The sequence below is a fragment of the Cebus imitator genome, unplaced genomic scaffold (genome assembly GCF_001604975.1).
Source record: "Cebus imitator isolate Cc_AM_T3 unplaced genomic scaffold, Cebus_imitator-1.0 Scaffold180, whole genome shotgun sequence".
Lineage (NCBI taxonomy): Eukaryota > Metazoa > Chordata > Mammalia > Primates > Cebidae > Cebus > Cebus imitator.
The window spans coordinates 1,534,057-1,557,706 of record NW_016107495.1 but is presented as its reverse complement, the minus strand read 5'-3'; the positions used below and the strand labels follow the sequence as shown (position 1 = coordinate 1,557,706).

At 39.4% G+C, this 23,650-nt stretch overlaps 1 protein-coding gene across 6 annotated transcripts in view; it reads left to right on the top strand.

The window, feature by feature from the left end:
• Window positions 1–23,650, top strand: part of RBKS (ribokinase) — a 98,725-nt gene that overhangs the window by 39,629 nt on the left and 35,446 nt on the right. For 5 of the 6 annotated variants that reach the window (XR_001830142.2, XM_017545675.2, XM_017545677.2 and 2 more), the window contains exons 3-7: window positions 1,394–1,457; window positions 2,388–2,450; window positions 6,888–7,052; window positions 16,378–16,469; window positions 20,515–20,703. Coding sequence is in view for 5 of the 6 variants with exons in the window: in XM_017545675.2 (XP_017401164.1) it covers window positions 1,394–1,457; window positions 2,388–2,450; window positions 6,888–7,052; window positions 16,378–16,469; window positions 20,515–20,703 (573 nt within the window). In the remaining variant the exon portion in view is untranslated. Of the gene's footprint in view, window positions 1–1,393; window positions 1,458–2,387; window positions 2,451–6,887; window positions 7,053–16,377; window positions 16,470–20,514; window positions 20,704–22,316; window positions 23,369–23,650 lie in introns of those variants that run through there. The other variant, XM_017545678.2, reaches the window with a different exon arrangement.

Below are 23,650 nucleotides of genomic sequence, written 5' to 3'. Positions count from 1 at the left end.
GCACTATCTTAGCTCACTGCAACCTCTGCCTCCTGGATTTAAGCAGTTCTACCTCAGCCCCCCCAAGTAGCTGGGACTACAGGCATGCACCACCACACCCAGCTGATTTTTGTATTTTTAGTAGAGACATGTTGACCAGGCTGGTCTCAAACTCCTGACCTCAGGTGATCGACCTCAGGTAATCGGTCTACCTCCACCTCCCAAAGTGCTGGGATTACAGGTGTGAGTCCCTGTGTCCGGTCTGAAGCTAGTCAGGGCTTTTTAAGTAATAGACAATAGACACCCAATTCAAAATAGCTTAAGCAAAAATAAATAAATAAATAAATGTTTAAAAAATAATGTATTGCCTCATGTAACTGAAAAGCCCAATGGCAGAGCTGGCTTCAGAGGCTTAGGGGTCCATTAGGAGTCTGTGTCTGTTTGTGTCTGCCATCCTCCTGCTTTCTATTATGTTTCTTTATTTTCTTTCTAGCTATCTCCACGTGGTGAGCTCCAGTAGCTTCAGGCTTACATTATTTTACAGCCAGCGATCTTACTGGGAAGAAAACTTGTGTTCCCTGGTAGTTTCAAGTCCCAGGATTGAGTCTTATTGGACTAATTTAGGTCACATGCCCATTCATGAACCCATCACTGTGGCCAGGGTGGTAAGACACCCTTTTTTTGGTAAGACACCCTTTTTTTTTTTTTTTTGAGTCTTGCTCTGTTGCCCAGGCTGGAGTGCAGTGGCACAACCTCAACTCACTGCACCTCTGCCTCCCAAGTAGCAGGGACTACAAGAAACACACTTTTTAATCAGGCCTGGGTCCCTTGTTCAACCTAATCACGTTGTCTATAGAATGGGACAGAAATGGGTGTCCAAAGGAAAAACTGAAATACCTTTAACAAAATAGATGTTAGGATGCAAAAACAGAATTCCGTTATATCAAGTTACCCAAGTTAGCTGGGGCCTTTGAAATTTCCTTCTCTTTGCCCCCACGTGTCAGTGTCAAAGGAGAAGATAAGAAGATCTGGAACATGAGGCAAGTCATGACAAGGATGCTCATATTTACAGTGAAGTACAAACAGCTAAGATTCTTTATAAATATTGAGGGTTGAAGATGGTAGACAACTCCATCTCCGTGGGAATTATCACATGAACAGCTCAAAATGAAATTGACTTAATGAGTGACATTCATTAAGTACTTCACATTTTAAATAGGCTATAAGTCAAACATTATTATGTAACAATTCTATGGGCTGCAATCAAGCCTAGCATCTTAAGAAAATTAATTAGTTAATGTTTATAAAGTACTGTGCAGATATGCCCTTTTAAAATGCTAAGTATTCTAAAAACTACATTGTTAGCATTTTACTAACTATAAAAGATCTAATATTCATTATTTCTTTGGTACAGGTTGGCAAAGATTCTTTTGGCAATGATTATATAGAAAACTTAAAACAGAATGATATTTCTACAGGTAAAATTCCCATCTTTTTTTAAAGTTAGTGTTTATAGCTTTTTTTCTGTGATTTTGTGATGTAAAAAATTGAATCTAGAGAATTAGTAGACCTTCCCCTGTTGGCCAGAGAATTTTTATGTACAGGCTTTGTCCATTCTTGCTTAAATGTCCTTTGGTTGATTCTTCCATGTACATTCCTCCAGATGGGAATAAAATTGTAGGAATTTACAAACTTTATCTCATGGATATGTGACAAATGACAAGGAGAAAAAGGTGCTGCATTCACAGAACATGTTAGAAGAAAAGTCATTGAACGTTATAGCTAGAAACAATCTTTAGAAGCCATAGAGGCTGATACCATTATTTCACAGAAGAGAAAACTGAAGGCCAGAGATGTTCTGTGATTTTTCCAAAAACACACGGTTGGAGCTAGAGCCAGGACTATAATGAAGATCTTCTGACTCCAGTTCAGGGCTCTTTGCTGCTACCAAAGGCTGCCTGGTCAGCATTTCTTCTGTTTATATGCCAGACCTTGATTCTTGGTGAAATACCAAGCTTATGAGAATGAAAATAATCAGACAAGTTCATTTTATAGGTTTGACCTTTACTTTTTATCTCAACTCTGACATTCCTTTCAATGAAGAACGTAAGTGTGTTGGTCTAGAAAAATGCATATGTATACAATTATGAATAATTGGAATTGAAAGTAGAAGCAGTTTGGTAGGTTGTTACTAATGCAGAGAAAAGGTGCAACTAAATATAAAGCTGTCTATTTTTCTTGTATAAATGATGGGTATAAATTAGCACTAATTACTTATTTTTTTTATCATTCCAGATGGTTAAAGGTTAAAAAGTTTTTCCAAGTATTAGTGTTGTATCGAAATTGTTAAAATAAATTATCCATGCCAGTCTGTATACATGTGATTGTAATTTTCTTTTTTCTTTCAGAATTTACATATCAGACTAAAGATGCTGCTACAGGAACTGCTTCTATAATTGTCAATAATGAAGGTAAGTGTTTTGCATATTGGAGTGTCATTTCATAAGACAGTTTATTTCCAAAGCTAGATCGGAAGCATCTATTTTTACCATGATTCTATGGACCTCTTACTATACCCACCACTCCAAGGCCTAAAACATACTTTTTCCAATCCAAATATAAATGTGTTTCCCTTTATTTATACTTCTCACATTGATCATTCAGATCAATTTTCAGACAATTTTCAAAACTGTCTACCCACTATATATGAAGTTGCCTCAAAATGCTATGTATATGCTCTAATGTCCCCATTACCCTTCATGTAAACTTTTAATTGACATTTGTCTCTAAAAGCAGTCAGGCATTCATCTGTCATTTCAGTTATCCTAGGTAAATAAATGTAAATAGGTGCAAAGAAAGTTTGATGAGTCATATTTATAGAATATGTTCTGAGCAAATGGCAGCAACTAATTACATCTAACTTATCGTTAGTGTTCAATTTTGCCTGCTGTTTCAACGGCAATCAAATCTCAAAAGTCTACATATACAACTAAGTCTGCCACAAGGCTTTGCCATGGTTGAAACATTTACCTTTTAAAATAGTAATTGGGCCTGGCACAGTGGCTCACACCTGTAATGCTAATATTTTGAGAAGCCGAGGTAGAAAGATCACTTGAGGCCAGGAGTTCAAGGCTGCAGTGAGCCACAGTCCCACCGCTGCACTTCAGTCTGCATGACAGAGTGAGACCCTGACTCTAAATAAATAAATGAATGAGTGAACAAATGAATGAATGAAAACAATGGCTGGGTGCAGTGGCTCATGCCTGTAATCCTAGGACTTAGTGGGGGCCAAGGCGGGTGGATCATTTGAGGTCAGGAGGAGTTCAAGACCAGCCAGTTCAACATGGAGAAACCCTGCCTCTACCAAAGATACAAAAAAACAATTAGCCAGGCCTGGTGGCACATGCCTGCAATCTCAGCTACTCAGGAGGCCAAGGTAGGAGAATCGCTTGAACTCGGGTGGTAGAGGTTGCAGTGAGCCAAGATTGTGCCACTACAGTCCAGCCTGGGCGACAGAGCAAGACTCTGCCCCCCCCAAAAAAATATATATATATAAAATAACAACCTTCAAGTCAAGTTTTCATAATTTCTGCCAACTGTTTTAATTCGAAAAACACCTACATAAGATTTTTTAAAAATCAGAATCAATATTCAGAAGGACCAATCATTTCATGGGGCACCTTGGACGGAACCTCATGTGTTATAGACAGTGTGCATTGTGTTAAATAAGGATTTGTCACAATGTGTCTTTTATTTATAATGTAGTGTTGCAAGATCATTTCTCACATAAAATACAGTATTTTTAACTCAACTTTAGTGATTCCAAGTTGCAATAATAATATATTTCACCTAGAGGTGGTAGATAAGAGTTTTCATTCTAACTATAGAAAGCCTGTGTTCATTTAAGCTACATTTTAAGTAACTATTCCTGCCAACAACAGCTCATTCCTTGTCTTAAACCTCTTTTTTTGTTGTTGTTGTTGTTCTAGGAATATCCTCAAGTTCTCTTTCTTATCTGTGAATCAAAATCTGCGTTTTCCATGCAAAGATATAATGTAATAGTGTGTGCTGAGTGTCTACTTTGGTAGACCTTGCCTTGTTTACCATGTACAGTAATGCCCTCAAGACTATAGGTGGTAATAGAAGAATTAGGACAAATACACAGAGATGGGACAATCAGCTCCTTTAAACAAAAGGAGCAAGTTTGCAAGATAAAGTAGTGAGTTTAGTTTTGGTGAGTTAAATTTGAGGCATGAACAAGCTAGCCATGTGGCATTGTCTATCAGACAGTTATAGTCTTAGGCTTATTGCTGAGCAGCTAAGGCCAGTTCAAAAATTTGGATCTGGGAGACAGCAACATGGAAGCAGCAGTTGACTCCAACAGAGAATGAGGTCACTGAAGGGGAGATGCAGTCTTTCAGCAAGTGGTTCTTTGAATTTTTCCAGGACTGAGGTTAGGTTTATGCTGAACCATCCTCACTTTATTAAGTCTTCCTCATGGCCAACAAACACATCTGTGGTAAGATGAGAGAATAGAATTTGTTCTGTGTTGAGAGGTGATTTTAGGTCATGTCTATACAACATCAGCATAAGCAACCTGGAGCACAGAAAATGCCTGCTACAACTCATTCCTCCAGATCGGTATTGTCCAATAAAAATAAAATGCAAACCTAAAGTGCAATAAAAAAAATACGTATATATATATATATATGTAAAATAAAATGCAAGCCACATGTGGAATTTTAAATTGTCTAGTAGCCACATTTTTAAAAGTAAAAAGGAACAGGTAAATTTAACTTAGGCAATATATTTAACCCAATATATCCAAAATATTATCATTTTAGTTTATAATCAAAATTTTATCTTGGCCAGACATGGTGGCTCACACCTGTAATTCTAGCACTTTGGGAGGCCACGGTAGGTGAATCACTTGAGGTTAGGAGTTCAAGATCAGCCTGGGCAACATAGTGAAACCCCGCCTCTACTAAAAATGCAAAAAAAAAAAAAAAAAAAAAATTAGCCAAGTGTGGTGGCACACCCCTGCAATTCCAGCTACTTGGGAGGCTGAGGTGGGAGAGTTGCTTGAACCTAGGAGGCGGAGGCGGCAGTGAGCCAAGATCATGCTACTATACTCCAGCAACAGAGAGAGCGAGACTCCAAAATTTATTTTTTTTTAATTTTTAAAATGTTAAGAATTAATGGATATTATACCTTATACCTTATTTCCTTTGTACTGTCTTTGAAATCCACTTGTAGTTTACTTAAAGCACACCTCAGTTTGGACTAGCCACATTTCTTTCTTTTTTCTTGAGACAGAGTCTTACTCATTCTTGCCCAGGCTGGAGTGCAGTGATGTGATCTCAGGTCACTGCTACGTCCGCCACCCAGGTTCAAGTGATTCTCATGTCTCAGCCTCCCCAGTAGCTGGGACTACAGGTGCATACCATCATACCTGGCTAATTTTTGTAATTTTAGTAGAGATGCGTTTTCGCCATTTGACCAGGCTGATCTCGAATTCCTGACCTCAAGTGATCTGCCCACCTTGGCCTCCCAAAGGGCTGGAAATTATAGGTGTGAGCCACTGTGCCCAGCCAGGACTAGCCACATTTCGAGTGTTCAATGGCCATATGTCGCTTGTGCTCATGACTACCATATTTGGCAGCACAGCTCATAAGAGTTCACCTTACAGAGGAAATGCACCATCACCCTCTCTCATTTAGGTGGGACTATAGACAGCGGGTCCCAGTAATAAGAATATATCAGGGCCAGGCGCAGTGGCTCACACCTGTAATCCCAGCACTTTGGGAGGCCTAGGTGGCTGGATTGCCTGAGCTCAGGAGTTTGCAACCAGCCTGGGCAACACGGTGAAACCCCGTCTCTACTAAAAAAATAGAAAAAATTAGCCGGATGTGATGGAGCTACGCGGGAGGCTGAGGCAAGAGAATTGCTTGAACCCGGGAGGCAGAGGTTACAATGAGCTGAGATTGCGCCACTGCACACCAGCCTAGATGACAGAGGGAGACTCCATCTCAAAAAAAAAAAAAAAAAAAATTCCTTAGTTCTGTTTCTGTTTGGTTCATTACAGTATAGGCCAGATATCCCCTCTCTTCTATATCACAATTTTCTGTCTGTTAGATATTTAAGATGTGTTTTGATTGACAGAATCACTTTTTAGAATACCATAGGATACGAACTGCTTGCATTCTACAGTGTCACACAAGTTTATTCCTATTTATATTCATCTCTATGGCATCTGTCATTTAGGATTCAGAACTGCAACCACATACATATACCAGATATTTTCCACAAAAGAAATATTTGGCTGAGCGCAATGGCTCACATCTGTAATCCCAGCACTTTGGGAGGCCAAGGTGGGCGGATCACCTGCGGTCGGGAGTTTGAGACCAGCTTGACCAACATGCAGAAACCCCATCTCTACTAAAAGTACAAAATTATCTGGGCATGGTGGCACATGCCCGTAATCCCAGGGTAGCTAAGGCAGGAGAATTGCTTGGACCCAGGAGGCAGAGGTTACAGTGAGCCAAGATTGTGCCATTGCACTCCAGCCTGGGCAACAAGACTGAAACTCCATCTCAAAAAAAAAAAAAAAAAATTCTTTTTAAAGTATGCTATATGTCATTTCTCAACTAATATTCTTTGTATATAAGAATATTGGGAAAATCTTTTTAAGATTTTACTTAAGGTGATCAGAATAATGTGAGTCTTACAGAGATATAAAAGTTACATTTGGAACTCAGAATTCTAGCTGAATAACCTAGAAATGTTAAAATTGATACAACACATTTTTTATAATAACTTTACAAGGGTGATTGTATTAATAACACTGCAGAATATCATTGCTTGGCTTTTTTTTAGTTTTGATATAAATAGGTGGAATTTCCTTATAGGCCAGAATATCATCGTCATAGTGGCTGGAGCAAATTTACTTTTGAATACGGAGGACCTGAGGGCAGCTGCCAATATCATTAGCAGAGCCAAAGTCATGGTCTGCCAGCTTGAAATAACTCCAGCGACTTCTTTGGAAGCCCTAACAATGGCCCGCTGGAGTGGAGGTAATTACACATGTTTGTCATTCTTTCTATGAAAGCTTTTATCGCTGTCTTAATTAAAGTTAACCTTTTAAGTTAAGCAAAGCAATACTCTTTCTGTAGTAAAATATTCTTCCTTCCATCTGTTAGATTCACAGTCTTGTGGTTCTTGATAATGTTAGAAAACTGTACAAACAGGGTAAAAAAAAAAAAAATGAGTAGCATTTCCGAGATCCCTCAATATAACTCTTCAATGTAGTTGGCAGAAATGGTACAAACAGAGTTAGAATCCCTGAAGCAGCCCCTTGTTCAAAGTACACTTTAACTTTAGGTGTTGAAATGTTTTTTACTCTGAGAAGCAGAGGTTAAGCTGCATGTTATACATACAAATACATACATACATACATACATACATACATACATACAAAAGTAACTGGGGCAGCCCAGTTACTTTTTGATAAACATCTCTAGGAAGTGAAGATAGTTTTTTTCTCCTTTTTGTAAAATTTTATCATCTTTTCAATAGACAACAAAAGATTATTTATATATAATATTTTCTGTGTTATCAGTGTCCATTGACATTGCCTCTTTTGTTTGACCTTTGATTTTGAAAACTTTCCAACCTACAGAAGCAGGCAGAATTGTATGATGAAATCTATCACTCAGCTTCCACAGTTATCAACCTGTAGCTAATCTTGATTCATCTGTTCTCCCATTCACTCCTCTTCTCTTGCCTCCAGCAAATAACAGACTTTTAAAAAATCCAGATAATTTTTTTGCTTCATTTTTAACACTGACTAGTGGTGAAAGCATCTTCTAAATTAGAATCCCATTTCTGTCCCTTGTCAGCTTCATGGTCCTAGCAGAATTACCTGATTTTTCTGAGCCTTGTCAGTAAAATGCATATAGAAATACTCTTATCTGCAGAATTGCTCTAAGGATGGAATAAAATAAAATATGATGGCAAGCATAGTGTGGTACATGTTGGTAAGTCCCAACGTTTTCTCTTCCATCTACTATCTTTAAATTAAAATTAGGATAATATCCTGATCAAGCATCATTTGGTTAAAAAAATCAAAATAAATAGTAGCCACTCTAACATGAGGACTTCTTGATATTGTGGCAATAATTCTGTGATTTTTAAAAAAAAATAAAATAGAGAACCACATTGACTTTTTCTCAAGATCCAAAACTAAAAAGAAAAGGAACAGTGTGTATGTGTGTGTGTGTGTGTTTATATAAGTGATTTCTCCCGAAGTGTATAGTGTTCTACATAGAAATAAATGGAAAATAAGTCACTGAAATGATTTTGTGGAGAATTTTTAAATGTTCATCCTGATTTAACAAATTTTCCTCTTGGCAAAACAACAGGCTGTGGTAAATTTTCACTGACATTTAGTGTATTTTTAATGGACTTGAAGCTGTCAAAAAGAATTCTAAGCCAAAACCCATTTGGTTGCATTTTCTCAGAGTGTCACAGTAAAGTCTAATGCTTATGGTACGCATTCTCTGCACTGTGCTCATCTCAGCCGAGTGATGTGAATACAGTGTGCCACCCTGCTCCTGCTCTTGTCTTTCTTTGTATAGATCAAAGCATATTCTTGTGTAACTTCTCTTTTTTTCCTACTATCCCTTGCTGCTCAGAGATCACTGTTTCCTCTGTCCTAGTCTAGTTGCCTGTTACCTACCCAGCTTGTGGAGGAGAGAAAGGTACAGCAGCCACAGTTGAGGATCTAACCTTTCACAGGTGAGACTAGAGTAATCCCAAGGGGCAGGCAGCCTACCCTGGGGCTGTCATTGGGTGGGGTCCAGAAAGACTTCCTCCATCCCCTTCCATGCAGCTCTTCCAGTTGGGAGCTGGAGGACCTGGGGCGGCAGGAAGGTGGGTAGGTGACGGTGGGTCACAGACCACTTGACCTACTTCACACTTTCACTAAGAGCCAGCATGCCTAGGTATTAATTCTGCATGAATGTTATTATATAATAATATCACAAACAGTAATACCATGCATTTACATGTACATTACAGCTTATAAAGTACTTTATTACACATTTTATCCTCAGAAAAACCTCATGTGAAAGATATGGCAGGCATTGTTCTCTCAGATTAAAGGTGAGAAGACCGAGACTGAGAGATTAAGTAATTTGTTCAACCAGTGTCACACTTTAAGTCGAGGAAACCAGGATTTCAGACTCTACGACCCAAGTTCTGTCTCCTAGACCACTCTTTAAACTCCCACAATCCATTGATTACAGCAAACTGAGCCTTTATGAAGAGTATCTCTAGAAAAGTGAAGTCCGTAAGTGTTAACACTGTCCAGCACATGTCCTAAGCTTTGTGTGTTTTTGCTGCTCAAGAAACAGAAGAGGCTCTAAAGTATTTTCAGCACTATGACCCCAATAGAAAACACACATACACACACACACACACACACGTACACACATGCACACAATCACACACAGTCATCTGTTCAGAACTCCTCCAGTCAGGTGGCCAGCTGGTCCCTTTTGGTAGATACTAGCCAGATGCAGCTTAGATTCTATTCCATGAGGAGGGTCTGTGTGAGTGTGTGTGTCTGTGTGTGTGTGTTTGTGTGTGTGATGCATCATCATTCTCATATGCAAGAAGAGTGGTATAATGAAAGGAGAACATTGAGTTGGGAATCATGAAATACGGTTTTAAATTCATAATCAATCAGCAAATGGGGTATCTCAGTCAAGTAAATCAGTTCCTCTCTCTGGACGTCAGTTTCTTCTTCTGCAAAACCAGAATTGGGCTGAGAGCTCTCAGAGTTCTTTCATGTCACTTTGGACTGATCCCAGAGCAGAGTGGGCAGAGCTTAATGATCTCTTGAGCGCTGAGCACCCTACCCTTTGCCCCAGGAAGCTGTGTATATGCTGATCAGCATTATTCCATCTTCAAGAAAGATGATAAAGTCATCATCGTCATTATCGTCTATGATAATCATGGTTGCATTTTTACTGCTTACAAGTAGTGAATTTTGAATTAAACACATTGTGTAACTAGATTATACTAATGTAACAGCTAAGATAATCTAGAGGAAAAGATCTTTGATATACTATCTCAAAACTCTCTGTCTCTGTCAAAATGAAAGCATTGATTTTAAAGACATAGCAGCTAAAATACCAAAAATCAGTAGCCCTGTATAGCCCCCATCCTCACCAGGCCATTATGCTAGGAGGTAAGCCCACTGAAGAGCCAGTGCTGCAGCTGCTTGTGATGAAATTATGCATGTTGGTTCTGGTCTTTATATCCATTTCCAAACAAATGGAACAGTACACGAACAATGATAAATAATTGAGATTGTAAAATTGCCAAAGTTAAATTCTAAGTATGATACAAAATATCTTTTAATGCCACTTTAGTCCTTCTGCCTTTGGCAAGCGAAACTTCTGGTCTGGCCATCTGGACTTTCACAATGACATTATCCAGCACATAGCCCAAGTTTTGAGTGTTTTTGCTGCTCAAGTTACAGAAAAGAGCCTCTGGAGTAATGTTCAGCAAAGACAGTATTTTTAGTATCCTAGTATTCTCACAGTGTCTCCATTTAGGGTGATTTTCTTCCCTGGTCTCTTTGAGCAAATTATTAGGGTCTTCCTAACTGTCCAGCCCCTGCCCTCCATGGCAACACCATAAAGAGCTTCTGCCTCATTTTCCTGCCTTTTAACCTATACAAGTGCTCCTCTGGGCCTCACCAGTTCCTTACTGACATTATTGTGCTGTCTATTAACATGCAGTTAAGATAACTAAGAGTTTAGTCCATCTGACATTGTAATTAATAATAATTACTATTGGGTGCTGCCAGTCACCTCTGAACTCCAAGTTACTTTGTGGTACATTCTGTGCTCTCTAGCTCTGCCTGCTCCCAGGATGACATCATGTTTTCCACCTTGTCTGTTACAGATTTGCATTCTTCTTTGATTAACTACATGTACTCATTCATGTTTCTTTCGTCATGGTAGAATATTTATGCTCATTTGTGGTAGCACAAACTGAGAAGAATGGCATTTACACTTTTCCCCTAAATTTAGTTACTAGTCAGGCTCTAAGCCTATGTATCCTGTTACTGTTGAAGAATGCTGTCCCTCAGTAAAGTACAGGCAAATAAGATTGATTCTTAAACAGTATTTACAATAAAATTATAGAATTCCTTATTCTAGCAATTGAGACAAATTTTAATGTAATTTTTCCTTAAAATTTGTTTTTATTGTGGAAAATTTCAACTATATGTGGACATACAGAGAATAGTATGCTAAATCCATATATACTATCATTTAGCTTCAACAGTTACCAACACATGGCCAGGTTTTTTTTTCTTCCTTTAAATTCCATCTTTTATTTTAGATACAGGGGGTATACATGCAGACTTTTTTTTGTTTTGTTTTTGTTTGTTTTTTGTTTTGTTTTGTTTTTCTGAGGCAGAGTCTCACTCTGCCTGCCCAGGCTGGAGTGCAGTGGTACAATCTTGGCTCACTGCAGCCTCCACCTCCCAGTTTCAAGTGATTCTTATACCTCAGCCTCCCAAGTAGCTGGGATTATAGGCATGCACCACCACACCCAGCTAATTTTTGTATTTTTAATAGACACAGGGCTTCACCGTATTGACAAGGCTGATCTTGAACTCCTTACCTCAGATGATCCACCTGCCTCAGCCCCCAAAGGTACTAGGATTACAGGTTTGAGCCACAGTGTTGGGCCTTCATATGAAAATTTGTTGCATAGGAATATTGTGCCCAGGTAGGGAGCATAGTACCCAAGACGCAGCTCTTCAAGCTGTGCCCCTTCCCATTCCAGCACTCTGTAGTATCTGTTGTTCTCATCTTTCTGTCCATGTATGTGCAATATTTTGCTCCCACTTTCAAGTGAGTACATGCACTGTTTGGTTTTCTGTTCCTTTGTTAGTTTGCTTAGGATTATGGCCTCCAGCCCCATCCGTGTTGCTGCCAAGGAAACGATTTCATTCTTTTTTATGGCTATAGAGTAGTCCATGGTGTATATGTGCCACATTTTCTTTATCCAGTCCACTATTGATGGGCACCTCGGTTGATTCCATGTCCTTGCTATTGTGACTAGCATGGTGATGAACATACAAGTGCATGTTTCTTTTTGGTTTAATGATTTGTTTTCATTTGGGTGTGTACACAGGCATAGGATTGCTGAGTTGAATGGTAGCTTTATTTTAAGTTACTTGAGAATCAGCCTCCGAACTGCTTTCTACAGGAGCTGAACTAAGTTACATTCTCTGCAGCCTCAACAGCATCTGTTGTTTTTTGACTTTTTACTAATAGCTGTTTTGACCAATGTGAGATGATATTTCATTACGGTTTACTTTGCATTTCTCTAATGATGAATGAAATGATGAGTAACTTTTCATATGTTTGTTGGCAACTCATGTGTCTTCTTTTGAGAAATGTCTGTTCATGTTCTTTGCCCATTTTTTAATGGGGTTATTTGTTTTTTGCTTGTTGATTTGTGTAAGTTCCTTATAGATTCTGCCTATTAGACCTTTGTCAGATGCATAGTTTGCAAATATTTTCTCCCATTCTGTAGGTTTTCTATTTACTGTATTGATCGTTTCTTTTGCTGTCCAGAAGCTCTTTAGTTTAATTCAGTCCCACTTGTCAATTTTTGGTTTTGTTACAGTTGCTTTGAGGGACTTAGCCAAAAATTCCTTGCCAATGCCAGTGTCAAAAGGATATTTTCTAAGCTTTCTTCTAGGATTTTTATAGTTCAAGGTCTTACATTTAAATATTTAATTCATTTTGAGTTAATTTTTGTAAATGGTGAAAGATAAGGGTCTAGTTTCATTCTTCTGCATATGGCTAGCCAATTATCCCAGCATCATTTATTGAATAGTGAGTCTTCCCCACTGCTTGTTTTTATTACACATGGCCAATATTGTTTTATCTGTATCCTGATCATGGCTCCCTACCCCGCACTGCCACCTTGGATTATGTTAAAACAAAACTCAGATGTTATATCATTTCATTCATAGTATACCTGTTTTTTGATGTAAGATACTATATGTTTTAAGAGCGATGTCTTTGCATACAGCACTTAATCTGTAGCTCATTAACTTAGTGAGTAACCTCTCTGACATTTTTTCTTCTATGTAAGTATGAAAATGTAAATACATATATAGTTATATATGTTTGTTATTTGTTCTTTTGAAAAAGGGAGGGTAGGCTGGGCATGGTGGCTCACACCTGTAATCTTAGCACTTTGGGAGGCCAAGGTGTGAGGATCACTGAGCCCAGGAGTTCAAGAACAGCCTGGGCAACATGACAAAACCTCCAAAAAAAAAACACAAAAAGAGAGAAAGAGAGAGAGAGAAGGGGAGCAGGGCAAGGGAGGGGAGGGGAGAGGAGGGGAGGGGAGGGAAGGGGAGGGAAAGAAATTGGCCAGGCATGGTGACAGGCACATGTAGTTCTAGCTACTTGGGAAGCTGGTGGGCAGGGATCACTTAAATCTGAAAGGTGGAGGTTGCAGTGAGCTGAGATTGTACCACTACACTCCAGACTGGGTGACAGAGCCATCTCAAAAAAGGTGGGTGAGGTGGGTGGAGTAGGTGGGCAGTGCAAATGTGCCTTGTTCATTTATAAATAAATTATAGAACTCTTTCTCTGACAAACGGAGATCTACTTTATTCTTTTTAACAGCTGTAGTGTGTTACATCAGACATGTATGTTACAGTTTTGCTCTTGTTGCCCAGGCTGGAGTGCAGTGGCACAGTCTTGGCTCACTGCAGCCTCTGCCTCCCAGGTTCAAGCGATTCTCCTGCCTCAGCCTCCAGAACAGCTGGGATTACAGGCATACACCACCACACCCGGCTAATATTTGTATTTTTAGTGGAGACAGGGTTTTACAATGTTGGTCAGGCTGGTCTTGAACTCCTGACCTCAGGTGATCCACCTGCTTCACCTTCCCAAAGTGCTGGGATTACAGGTATGAGCCACCAAGCCTGGCTTATGTCATAAGGTTTTAAACTAATTCCGCTTGATAAATGTGTAGGTTTCTTTTTGTGTTTCCTGTTGCAAACAAGAGCTGTACAAACAACATTGTATATCATCTTTGCATGCCTATGATTTCTGTAGGATGGGTTTAGAAAAGGAATTGCAGGATCAGGAAAAAATGGATCTTTTAAGAATGGCTCCACCTGCATGATCTGCACATGTACCCCAGAACCTAAAGTACAATAAATACAAATAAAAATTAAAAAAAGAATGGCTCCTACCATGTTGTTCCACACTGGTAGCTTGCTCTAACCTGTGCTCAAATGCTGATGAATGTAGATTTGAGGATCACACTAGGCGAGCAGTTGTTTCCATTTAATGTTTGAGGAACATTGGGAATGATATATTGTCCTGAAAACCTAAAAAGTTTAAGTGAGTGTGTTAGAATACTGGACAATGAGATCCTTTATGTGTAACTGACATCTCTAAGACCACTGAGAAGTGAGAGAACCAATGAGCAATACTGTTGCCAGGCTATAAACTCCAGAAGAAGGCAGAAGAGATGGGTAGACAGGCAGAGGTGTTGGGCTATGTGTAAAGGACAATATAATAACAGTAATAATCCTTTACATTTGTACAGCACTTTAGAGTTTACACTGGGCTTTTACATCCGTTTTCTAATTTAAGCTGCACAATAACTCTATACAAAAATCTGAGCAGCCAAAAATATACCATAGAATTTCTGTGGGTAGACATTCTGGATTCTAAAATAACAAAAATGTGGGAATAGTATTAGCCTATACTGGGCAAGACCCACTGACTGAATCAAAATTTTAGGTAAGACCAAGGAAGGTGCAAAAGTAGACTAGATGTCCTCACCAGGCTGAAGTAGCAGATGGTTTCCATTAGCCACATGCTGATTAGCTTCTTCCCAGGAATGTGGAATGGATTAGTGCCCAGCTGGCTATGTGAGAGCCACCTGGAGAACTTGTGAACATGCAGATTCCCTGATCTTACCGCTAGAGATTCTGAGTCAGTGGGTTTGAGGTCAGTCCTAAAAATTATGTATTTTAACAAGCTCTCCTAGTGATGTTGATATGCACCCAAGTTTGTAAGCCACTGCTGAGAACTGCAGCTAGAGAATTTTACACTATGGGTCTATAGTCGATGAGACTACTTAACACGCATGTCAGTGCACCTGGGTTGAGAAAAGACTAACCAATCTAGTTGAGTACTCAAGTCAATAAGTACCATAACAAAGAGGAAGCTTCCTATGAATGTCATTTCTAAAGACTTGAAATATATGTGTGTATATATATCTATACACATACACAAATATATATATCATGTATATATACATGTATCACATTACATATTCCAACTTGGGTGACATGTGTATCACATATTACCAAGTTCCAAACCAAAGGGTGTTTTAAAATATTGTTAATTGGCATTGGGGTATGTGTTGCTGTGGACAGAGTCCTAGCCTAGAGAGACCACTTTTTTTAGAGTGGACCAAACTCTGAACTTAAACCCAGAGGAACCCTGGGTAGGGGTCCAGCTTAACTGTGTCCATTGTATGACCTTAGACATATGACTTCATCTTTCTGAACCTCACTTTCCTCCCTCTGAAAAATGGCTGTGATGTATTCATTTCCCTGTGTCTGCTCTTCCCATCTATCCTTCTCTTGTAGTCTCTCAGTCTGAGCTAGCACCAGCCTCTGATTGAATTCCTCCTCCTTTCTCAGTCTTTTTTTTTAATATTCCCAGATTGCTCACAAAAGCCAAGAATGTAAGCTTTTGTGTAAGTGCATATGTTGCAGGAGTAATTGTGATATATTTGGGAGGCATACCTAGGTGTACAAAACATGCATACGCACATGATCTTCGTGCTTACTATTCCCACCGGGAACATTCTGAACTCTTCATTGTTTCTTTTCTATCAGCTCTTTTTCTTCCCTGGAAAATGGATTTATGAACTAGCCTTGAAACCAAGCACTTAAAGTAACACACAAAAATGCTCACCACCCTGTTCACATTCACACATGTCCTTTCATGCCACAGCATTTTTGCTTTTCTCTGATGTTCTTGTTGCCTTTACCTTAACTCTATAATCATGTTGACTGTAATATTGCTGTTTTTCCTGGAAGGTGAAATGTTGTAAAGTACAAAGTAGAGAAAACAGAACTAAGGAATTGGTAGCCGGCTATCGTGGAAACTGAGATTTCATACTTTTCTCTATATCCATAACTAAGTGGATATTTAACCAGATGAAGACAAAAATGAACTCGGGGATTTTCCCTACTAAACATCTGTAAATACACTGTGTTAAAAATGAAAACCAATAATAAACCCCTTTTCCATTCCTTTGTAGTGAAAACATTGTTCAATCCAGCCCCTGCCATTGCTGACCTGGATCCCCGGTTCTACACCCTCTCGAATGTGTTCTGCTGCAATGAAAGTGAGGTAAGGGTGAATTGCTTTGGTCATTCGGTGAGAAACCAAAAGTTCGAGCAAGTAGATGAAGCAAAGGGGCAGAACTAACTACATCAATTTGATGACGTGAATTCTCAGGCATGGTGAAAACAGATTTTTTCAGTTTACTGGGGTGTGGAGAAAAGGAAATTAGTAAATCCTGGGGGGAAAAAGGGATTCTCTGAGTCACTTCCATATTCTAGCACTTATCAAACCTCAGCTAATTTTAGTCCCTTCCTTGCCCTCACACTATGGGTGTTTTGTTTTCTCTTTTAATTATTTCATATTCTGTGAACTATATTAGAGTTGCCAGGTTTAGCAAGTAAAAATACAGGATGCCCAGTTAAATTTGAATTTCAGATAGATAATAAATAACATACCTAACAAATTTATACTGTAAAATTACCTGTCAGTTATGTTAAATTCAAATTTAACTAAACTTCCTGTATTTTATCTGGCAACCCTAATCAGTGTAAAACTCCTGGAGGATCTGCTACATTCTGTTGTGAAGACCATGTCATGATGTGTACATCTGAACAGACTATCTATCAATTGGTACAATCAGAAAGGGTATTGTACCACCCTTTCTTAAGTATTGTTAGAAAGAAAATTGTAATATTTCTCCCTTTTTATAATCCAGAAAGCATCAGAACAAAGCTCTCTCCCATTATTGGGATGCAAGTATACACATTAGTGAATGTAACATGGAGAGAAAGAAATTAATGAACTGTAAAAGTTGAATTTCCATTTTCTGTTTTTGAGACGGGAACTCACTGTGTCACCCAGGTTGGAATGCAGTGGTGTCATCATGCCTCACTGCAGCCTCTACCTCCCAGGCTTAAGCAATCGTCCCACCTTAACCTCCCAAGTAGCTGGGACCACCATGCTTGGCTAATTTTTAAATTTTGTGTAGAGATGGGATTTCGCCATGTTGCAAAGGCTAATCTTGAACTCCTGGGCTAAATCAGTCTTCCTACCTCAGCCTTCCAAAGTACTGGGATGACAGGTGTGAGCCACTGCCCGGCCTAATTTTCCATTTGGTTTAAAGGTTAAATGAAGGTTTCTAGGATTTCTTGACCTGCTTTCTTGATAATTTCATCTCTCAAAACATAGAGGAAATAAGAAAGAAGACTGCTACAAATAAACTAATTTTAACAAACCACAATAGGTTATGCAATATTTTTGAGCAACCACCATGCTAGGAAGAAGGAATTGTGGGAAATGGTGACCATTTCACAATAAGAGGTTAGAGTACCCTCAACTGCTAAACTGTCCTAAACTTTCCTGCTAGATACTTGAAGAGCACTCTATTTATTTCTCAAATGTTCATCACAGCTCAAATTACTTGTTCAATTCTTCTGTCTTTCCCATTAAATTACAAGTTCATGAAGTCAGAGACATCTGTCTTATTCACTGTTGTATCCCTGATGGCTATTCCTGTGTATATAGTTATCTATTGCTGCATAATAAATTACCTCCAAAATGTAGTGGCTTACAACAGCAATAATTATTTATTGCCACTCCCAGCTTTTGTGCATCAGGAATTCACACAGGGGATGGAATGGTTTGACTCTTCTGCACAATGCCCGGGGCCTGAGTTGGAAGACACAGAGGCTGAGAGCTGGAAGTTTTCTTCACTCACATACCTGACAGTTGATGCTGGCTTTTGGCTGGGGGCATAATGAGGTTGTTGGCCAGAACACTTAAACATGGCCTCTACTTGTGACTTGGACTTCCTCATAATATGGTGGCTGGGTTTCAAGATCCAGCTTCCCAAGAGAAGGAGACATCTGGCAGAAGCCATGTTGGCTTTTATGACTTAGCTTCAGAAGTCACACAGCATCACTTCTGACTCATTCCATTGATTTAAGCAGGAAGGTCCACCCTTGTACCCGACCCCTTAATAGAAGATTGTCATTGGCACAGTGTGAAACCAGGATGTATGATATGATATAAGTTAATATGTTTATCTTTGGAAAATAATATCTGCTACACTGTACCTACACATTGTTGGCACTTAGCAAATGCCTATGAAAAAACTCAGGTCTTTTTTTTTTTTTTTTTTTTTTTTTGAGATGGAGTCTCTGTCGCCAGGCTGGAGTGCAGTGGTGCAATCTCAGCTGACTGCAACCTCCACTTCCTGGGCTCAAGCAATTCTCCTGCCTCAGCCTCCCAAATAGCTGGGACTACAGGCACGTGCCACAGCACTGGGCTAATTTTTTGTATTTTTAGTAGACATGGGGTTTCACAATGTGGGCCAGAATGGTCTTGATCTTTTGACCTCATGATCCGCCCACCTCAACCTTCTGAAGTGCTGAAATTACAGGCATGAGGCACCACGCCCAGCTAGAACTCTGGTCTTTAAGGAAATTGGTCTCAGAAACTTAATGGGAGTAAGAAAAACATTAAAAGCTTAATGTTCTTACAGATGAACTCTAATCACAGTGATAATGTAAATTCATACTTATGATACTCTGCTCCAAACACAAACCATTGATATGTAAATATTAAAGGAGACAATGAAAAGATACAAGCTCTAAAACAAGATAAAAACTCCACAGATCAGAAATGGAACAGCCTCACAGAGCATTCAGCCCTGGATATGCTGGCTGTATAGCCCCAGAAACAGGCAGAGGTGGTAGGAAGTTCGCTCACTGTGGGTCATGGGCACAAAAAGTGTGCCACTTATAGGGGACTGAAGCCAAGCCCACCAATGGAAACCATACATGCTGGGCCGTGGCTTCCCTGCTAACAATAAAAGGTGGAGGAAGCTCCTACCCCTGCTGCCTGAAGCATATATAAGGCTCCCAAACCGAGGAGATAGGAGGACAAAGACACAGCCTCTGACCAAGAAGGAAACCAAGCCAACCACTGACACTTAGTGACTAGACTGGCAGTAGCCCCAGAAACAACAGAGCAGGAACTCCCTATTGCCAATATAATACCTGGTTCTGGTTTAGAGACTCTTATGTGCCTGGTGGATGCCACTATAAAACCACTGAGGGCCAGGCATGGTGGCTCATGCCTGTAATCCCAGCACTTTGGGAAGCCGAGCCAGGCAGATCACAAGGTCAGGAGATTGAGACTGTCTTGGCCAACATGGTGAAACCCTGTCTCTACTAAAAATACAAAAATTAGCTGGGCATGGTGTCGGGTGCCTGTAGTCCCAGCTACTCACAAGACTGAGGCAGGAAAGATCTCCTGAATGCCAGGTCATTGCTTTTTCGGCTGCCTGTCAGTACCTCTCCTAATCTGCTTCCATCTTCTCTGGCAAAAACAAACAAAAGAAATGAATAGTCTGCACACATGAAAAGCAAAAACTGGAAATTTGAGAAGAGACACTGTGGCCCAGGAGAGACCTGGAAGAATTACGCCCTTAGGTGCCAAACTTACAGGTTCAATTTATACCCAAATCATTGGCAGTGATCCTTTCCTTTCTCCTTTCCTGCCTCCCTTCCAACCTTCCTTCCACCACCCCCTCCTTTTTTTTTTTTTTTTTTTGGTGGAATTCTCTTTGTTGCCCCTAACTCTTTGTTAAAATTATTATATGTGCAGAAAAGCTGATGCTCTTTCACCTAAACATTTGATAACATTTTGCTGTATTTGCGCCTCCTCTCCCTGTGTGTATTTAGCTTTGTTTTTGATTAAAAGTAAGTGAAAAAAGTATTTTGTTGTTGTTGTTGTTGAGAGTAAGTTATAGACAGAATGATCCTTCACCCCTAAATACTTTGGCATATGTCTCCTAAGAGGAACCATAATACTTTTATCACACCTAAGAAAATTGTCAGTAATTCTATGCTATCATCTAATATCCAAGCCACATTCAAATTTCCCCTGTTGTCCCAAGGATGTCTTTTATAGTTTTTGTTGTCATTGGTATTGCTTTATTCATTTTACTGTACCGACATCCATCAAGGTTCCCATTGCATTGGTTGTTATGAAAAAGAAGGGAGACATTTTCTAGAAAAACAAATCTGGAAGTGGATCCAGGTTACTTATTTTCTCCACTGTTTCTGTTGACTTTTGTGTATTCCAGGCTGAGATTTTAACTGGCCTCACAGTGGGCAGTGCTGCAGATGCTGGGGAGGCTGCATTAGTGCTCTTGAAAAGGGGCTGCCAGGTGGTAATCATTACCTTAGGCGCTGAGGGATGTGTGGTGCTGTCACAGACAGAACCTGAACCAAAGCACATTCCCACGGAGAAAGTCAAGGCTGTGGATACCACGGTAAGTTTTAAAGTTTAAAAATCATTTTTAGCCCTTGAAAATTGTTGCTTGGTAACTAATTAGATACTGCACCTAAATTTTTGGATAATAAGATAAAGGCCTAGTAGGTGATATGGTAAAAGAGAAGAACAGCCAGGCAGGAGAACTGTGTTTTAATCCCACTCTAACTCTGCGGGACTTTATGCAAGCAACTTGACCTCTCGGAGACAGTTTCCTCACCCATAAGATCAGAATACCAGTAAAATTATACTTGTATTACCTATATTCATTCATTTATTCAGTCATTCATGTCCCAGTCATATGATAGGTGCTGGGGATATAGCAATAAATAAGGCAAAGTCTCTGCCCTCATGGGGCTTAGGTTCTAGACAGTGAACAGATGGCTGTGTCTTACAAGCCTCTCATGTGAAATGAACAGCAAGGAGCGCTGTTAGAAGAGATCATTCTTTTAACCAGCAAATGGTAGCAGCTAACATTTACTGCCTGCTTGCTGTGTCCCTTTTGCTTACACCTCATTTAATCTTTAAACAATTCTATGAGACAGATATTATTTCCATTTTACAGAAGAAAAAACTTGTACAGGATCACACTGCCGGTAGGTGACAAAGGTGGAGATTCATATTAGGCCTATGGACTCCACACAGACATTTTCTGTGTAAGACACTGTGCTAAGGACAAGTGTGCTAAGTGGACAAGCCATGGTTACAGAGCAAGAATGAAAAGGAAACAAGTTAGAAAAAAGACTCATGGTTTCCCTAAAGCTGGAGAAATAGAAATTGTTTGTGTAGTGTTAGAATTCAGAAAAGCTCACTAGAAAAGTGAGTAAACTAGAGCTGAGGAAGAATAAACATTTTGGGGTTTTTATTTAGAAGAAATTGATAGATAATTATTTATAAAAATTTTTTGGTTTGTTTTTATGCTTAGAAGCGACTTTAAAATGTGGGTCATTATCAAAAAAGAAGGCTGAGGGGATCTGATGAAGTTTTAGATGTGAATGTACTTTGAAAAATATTCAAGTGCAAGAAATGCTTATATGACCTGAAATTAACATCTTGGTTGCCTTTCAAAATGTGCTTTACCAGGTATTTGATAAAGTGTGCTTGGTGTTGCTATTTTTTTCATATTTAGTCATTTCTGAAACTATTAGTTTATTTTCCGTTTTGTCAAGGACAAGAACCTGAATTTGAAGGGATTCTTAGTTCTGAAATCGATCCTCCATTAAACTAACACTTAAGTCCTGACCTGAAGTGGGAAGACTCTATTCATCTCCTGCTAAAAGTGAAATGAGGGGGTCCTCAAAGACCTATATGGATGCATAGAAGTGGCTCAGCCCCTATTCTCAGTGTCCATGTTAGTCACTACTCCTTTGGGTTGTAAGCACCAGAAGCACAACTCCAACAGGCTTATGCAGGAAAAAGGATTTAGTTGGTGCATATAATTGGAAAGTGTGAAGATAGAGCAGAATGCAGAGGCTAAACTGTGTCAACCAGGCAAGTCAGCTCACTGGCTCCCTCCCTGTCAGCTCTGCTCTCCTGATAGTGGGCTCTGAGCTCATGTGGGTCCACTCCCCACCCACACTGTGCCTCATGTCATGTCCCTGTCCCTGGTTTCAGATACTAATCCAAAGAACTCATATCAGAGGATGGGGAAGTGGGTGCTGACCAGACAAAAACAACTCTTGCCTGCCACAGAACAGTCATGTGGAAATACGTTGCTTGGGCATGGGACTACATTTAGAAGAAACTAGCCTTGGGAATGCCCTAGTTCGAGTTGTAATTGTGATTCTCAGAGTAATTTCATGTGGCAGGATTGGATTTCATAGATCCTCACTGATCACAACTTTGAGATTACTAAATACAGCAAAGTTCACTAAGAAGGTTTTCACATTTTGATGATACTGTTTTGTGCTCTTTCATTTGCATTCTTAGCACCGGCTATGAATTTTTGAGTTTCAGGAAATTGCATAAATATCCCAAGTCTACATCCCCTTCAGGATAAATGACTTTTGTTCTCTGTGGGAGCAACCTGACACAGAGGAGGGGCTCTAAGACCTAGGAAACTAGAGTTTCAGTCCCTGCGCCCCCTGAAAATTTGCTATCATGTTGTGAAGTCAGGTAACCTCTCAGGGCCTCTGATACCTCACCTCTAAACTACATTACTGCTTTGAACCAGAAAGGGATCATGGTGGGGAGGAAGTAATCTCTAAATTTTCTTCTGACTCTAGAAATCTTTGGCCTATACCTAGATATTTCCGTTCATTCATTCAACAAATGCTAATCAAGTTCTGAATACATGCTAAACAAAAGAAAAACAAGAAAGAAATAGAATGTCCAGTATGTTTGAATATATCTAGAGATTTTTCATTTTCTTACAGAATTTGAAGATGAACTATTAATTGGTACATATTAAACTGAGGAAAATTCTTAAGTAAAGCAAATTTTCCCTTCTAGGTCTTCTAGAATATAAGGGGGAAAAGTATGATTAAGTGAATATAATATTTGTACATCACATGACTATAAATGCATAGTCATAACAATATAAATGCCAATTCTTGATTTAACCAAAAATGGAGATTATGATAATATTGCGAAGAAGGAAGGATAAAATGAATGTGCATTTGCACATTGTGGGGACATAAGAAAACTAAATCCTTATAATTGGAACTCAAGAGGTAATATCTAAAATTGACTTTTTGTTTGTTTTAGACAGGGTCTTACTCTGTTGCCTTGGCTGGAGTGCAGTGGCGCCATCTTGGCTCACTGCAACCTCTGCCTCCCAGGTTCAGTTAATCCTCCTACCTCAGTCTCCCAAGTATCTGGGACTACAGGTACACACCACCATGCCTGGCTAATTTTTGTATTTTTAGTAGAGACAGGGTTTTGCCATGTTGCCCAAGCTGGTCTCAAACTTCTGGGCTCAAGCAATCTGCCCACCGCAGCCTCCCAGA